The 4,682-nt window shown below is 41.2% G+C and overlaps 1 protein-coding gene across 1 annotated transcript; it reads left to right on the forward strand.

The window, feature by feature from the left end:
- Positions 1 to 2,076: 2,076 nt before the first annotated feature.
- Positions 2,077 to 4,088, forward strand: LOC106332377 (probable carotenoid cleavage dioxygenase 4, chloroplastic). Its single transcript, XM_013770845.1, has one exon. The coding sequence runs from the start codon at positions 2,157 to 2,159 to the stop codon at positions 3,945 to 3,947; it is 1,791 nt and encodes a 596-aa protein (XP_013626299.1). The 5' UTR covers positions 2,077 to 2,156; the 3' UTR covers positions 3,948 to 4,088.
- The last annotated feature ends 594 nt before the right edge of the window (positions 4,089 to 4,682 follow it).

The raw sequence follows: 4,682 nt of genomic DNA on the forward strand, positions 1-4,682 counted from the left end.
AACCGATGACGTGTGATTTTGAGTAGATGTTTACTCGCAACTTTGTCGGGTACGCACCATATGCGAACAGTCTACGGGGTAACACAGATGAGGGCACCCCATCAGAGAATTGTCCCCCTGAGGAATCACCACCACCGGGGCCGTCCTCAGATCCAGAATCTACAAATAGAAGAAAATGGATAACTCAAATAAATGGCTTCGATAACTCAAATAAATTGCTTCGAACACAAAACGGTGTCGACTAATCATTACTAAAGAATCTGTCCGATGACATGCAAAGACGGAATCCACATGAACGGAGGTGGACGAAACACATACCCAGATAGCACTGCTGTTTCGCAGAAGGGCGCTCCGGGAGCTCCTCGCCAGAGGATCTGGGCCGACGACGAACGGTTGTCTGACTTAGCTTGGACTTCTTCATCACTGCAGGCGTCGTCTGGGGTCTAATTATCGCCGGGGAAGATTCTCCAACGGCTCCGACAGGCTAGAGAACACTGGTGGATCTAGGTCGAAAGACGAATAGTCCTCTGACTTTCACAGTAAATGAATTTACCAGAAGGTCGTTTACCGCCCAGTGCAGGTAAGACCCGGGTTTTTCGGGAACCGGGAAAGTCGCCGAAATTCTCACGTGCGAGAGAGCTGCGGCATCTCTGATATTCCGCAGCTGGAGCAAGGATCATTTCGTCTTTTGCTCTCAAGTCGCATAGGGTCACAAATACACGCGACCCATTTGCCGAATTAAAACTCCGCGCGGCCCAAAGCCCGAATTATAAACTCGAAAGTGACCCATTTTGCTAATATTTTCATTTTTTGTATCCTACGTACTCACAATCAAAATCTTTGGTGGTATAAAGTATAAACACTATTGTCCTTCTATCTATCATTATAGACTTGTAGTTTCCATATCTGTAGGTACTGAGATTTCGACCAACGTCTTTCTTTAATCAACAACTACATACTTTTTTGACAGATCTACTTCGCCACAAATTATGAACCTGTGAACAATTTTCAATTTCTTGAATAAAATCATTGTAAGAGAATGTCCAATAACACTGTTCTTGAACTCTTACTTCGACAAAAAAATATATATATATATTTGACAAAAATAACACCTTTCTTAATATTTTTGAACAAATTATCAAACTTGTAGGTTACCCAAAAATAGAAAACCAAATCTAAGATAATACTATTGTGACTAGATTACTAGCTATTTGGCGTATTATGCCATATTAACTTACGCAAATATTACATGAGCAAAATATAATACTTTCTTAGTTCCACAAAAAGTGCCATTTTAAAATATTTTTACTACAAAATGGATGTTATAGAATTTCAAACAACTTATACGTATTTTTATCGTGATATTAATTGCAAATTTCAATGATCTTATAAATTGTTTTATTTATCTCAAATACTGTTAATTAAATAGATGTAATTAATAATAACATAAATGCATTTCAATCATTTTTTTAATCTGTGTGAAAAATGTAATGCTCTATTAAATTAAATGGAGTAAATATCTTTTTAAGTTTAGACTAGTAGTTTATGCTGAAACATCAACTAGTTTGCTTCACTAGATACATACATGCAACTGAATGATTATTTCTTTTGATGATCTATAATATATAACTGATGTAAATTGAGAACTTCATTGTTAGTTTGGCGGGTCTTGTCCATATCGGTACTTTTTGGTAAGGATTGGCAGAGCTATGAACATTTGCAATATAGTTAACCTTTTATTTTTCAATAAGGATGACCAAAATATTTATGGTTGCTAAATTACCATGTACAGTTTTTATACCGAAGCTCAAATCCAAATTAGCCAAAAAGTATTATACTTATTTTAATCTGAAATATAATGCATGACAAATGGATTTACGCGTGTTCCAGATTAACGCTTGCTACTAGACCATCACTTCCGGCCCTCAAGAAAATAGAAACGATTACATTCACATAAGTACATAACTACCAACGAATCAAAGAATAATCCTAGCTTCACATCAAATAAAAATTTCACAAAAACATGTATTGATTTTTCCATTTCATAATTATTATTATATAGCCCCACACTGGCACTCATCTTCCTCTGTCCTCACAGGCTTCAACGTGTAGGTAAAGAAAGCAAAAAAAAAAAACAAAAAAAACAAAGCAGTGCAATGTACTCTGTTTCTTCCTCTTCCTTCATCTCTACATTCTCTCCTAAACCCTCACTTCATCTTCGCCACTCATCTTCCTCTCGTCTTCTTCCCCGTATCAACTCCACCGTCTCCGAAGAACGATCTCCGATCAGTAACCCAAGCGAAAACAATGTCCCTCCTCCGAGCAAATATAAGAAACTCTACACTCGGACTAACCGCAACTCAGTTGCATCTCCGGCGAAACTCCGACCAGAAACGACTCTCGTAACAGCTCTCTTCACCACCGTCGAAGACGTAATCAACACGTTCATCGATCCACCGTCACGTCCTTCCGTAGATCCAAAACACGTTCTCTCAGGTAACTTCGCTCCTGTTCTCGACGAGCTTCCTCCAACGGAATGTGAGATCATCCACGGCTCTCTTCCTCCGTCTCTTGACGGCGCTTACATCCGTAACGGCCCGAACCCACAGTTTCTCCCTCGTGGCCCTTACCACCTATTCGACGGTGACGGCATGCTTCACGCGATTCGTATCAGTAATGGTAAAGCCACGCTCTGTAGTAGATACGTCAAGACTTATAAGTACAACGTCGAGAAACAAGCCGGAGCTCAGGTGATCCCTAACGTGTTTTCCGGATTTAACGGCATGACGGCTTCGGTTGCTCGTGGAGCTTTAACGGCGTTTAGAGTTTTAGCGGGACAGTATAATCCGGTTAACGGCATTGGTTTGGCTAATACGAGTCTAGCTTTCTTCTGTAACCGTCTCTTCGCTTTAGGAGAATCTGATTTACCGTACGCCGTACGATTAACGGACACTGGAGATATTGAAACGATCGGGCGGTTCGATTTCGACGGGAAGTTAGAGATGAGCATGACAGCTCACCCGAAAACCGATCCTCAAACCGGAGAGACGTTCGCTTTCCGGTACAGTCCGGTTCCACCGTTTTTAACGTTTTTCCGGTTTGATTCAACCGGAAAGAAACAAAGAGACGTTCCGGTTTACTCCTTGACGTCTCCATCGTTCGTTCACGACTTCGCGATCACGAAGAGGCACGCAATATTCGCGGAGATTCAGATCGTGATGAGGATGAATATAATGGATCTGGTGCTCGAGGGGGGATCTCCGGTTGGTGCTGACAACCGGAAAACGCCGCGGCTCGGAGTGATTCCTCGTTACGCCGGCGTTGATTCGGAGATGAAATGGTTTGAAGTTCCTGGATTCAACATCATTCACGCTATTAATGCTTGGGATGAAGACGATGGAAACACCGTCGTTTTGATCGCTCCAAATATTATGTCCATCGAGCATACGTTAGAGAGGATGGATCTTGTTCACTCATTGGTGGAGAAGGTGAAGATCGATCTCGTCACCGGTATCGTGACACGTCATCCGATCTCCGCGAGGAACCTCGATTTCGCGGTGATCAATCCGGCGTTTCTCGGGAGACGGAGCCGTTACGTGTACGCGGCAATCGGAGATCCGATGCCGAAGATCTCCGGAGTGGTGAAGCTCGACGTGAGTAAAGGAGATCGGGATGATTGCACGGTGGCGCGTAGAATGTACGGTCCAGGTTGTTACGGCGGCGAACCGTTTTTCGTAGCGAGGGATCCTGGTGATCAGGAGGCAGAGGAGGATGACGGTTACGTGGTCACATATGTTCACGATGAGGTGGCTGGGGAGTCGAAGTTTTTGGTGATGGACGCGAAGTCGCCGGAGCTTGAAATCGCCGCGGCCGTGAGGTTGCCGCGAAGGGTTCCGTACGGATTCCACGGACTATTTGTAAAGGAGAGCGACATTAATAAGCTTTAACTAAAACAAAGGTTTAATCACGGTCTGTTTAATGGAGACAAACTATTAGAAATTTAAACTTGATTTGGATCACATTTTGGGCTAATAATTTACTAATCATTTTAGTCCAAACTTAGTCCAATATCTAGAATTATCCTCCACCTCCTTAAAATAAAAATCTATATATTCTTATAGAATTATCTAGATAATTAAGATAAAATAATCTAGATTTTTAAGTAGAATTCTCTAGATTTAAGATTAAAATATGTAAGATATTTTGTACTTTGGAGGCTATAAATACCTCCACTCTCTTTTCATTTTGTATCACCAAGAAATAAACAAAGCTTGTAACAAGTAATAAAAATCTTCTTCTAAGTTATAAAATCTTTCTTTTTCACAAAATTTATTTCTCTTCAAACACTTAAAACACTTTCTCCATCTCTACAAAGTTTGTCATTCCAATAAAATGGTATCAGAGCTATAAGTTCCTTTGAAGATGGTAAACAATGGTGTTCCCTTCCAATTTCCATTGCTCACTAAGAGCAACTATGACAATTGGAGTCTTAGGCTGATGGATATCCTAGGAGCACATGATGTGTGGGAGATAGTCGAGAAAGGCTTCAATGAACCGGAGAATGATGGTGGTCTATCTCAAACTCAAAAGGATGGTTTGAGAGATTCAAGGAAGAGAGACAAGAAGGCTCTCTGTCTAATCTATCAAGGATTAGATGAAGATACATTTGAGAAGGTTGCTGG

Source organism: Brassica oleracea, chromosome C3 (assembly GCF_000695525.1).
Source record: "Brassica oleracea var. oleracea cultivar TO1000 chromosome C3, BOL, whole genome shotgun sequence".
Classification (NCBI taxonomy): Eukaryota; Viridiplantae; Streptophyta; class Magnoliopsida; order Brassicales; family Brassicaceae; genus Brassica; species Brassica oleracea.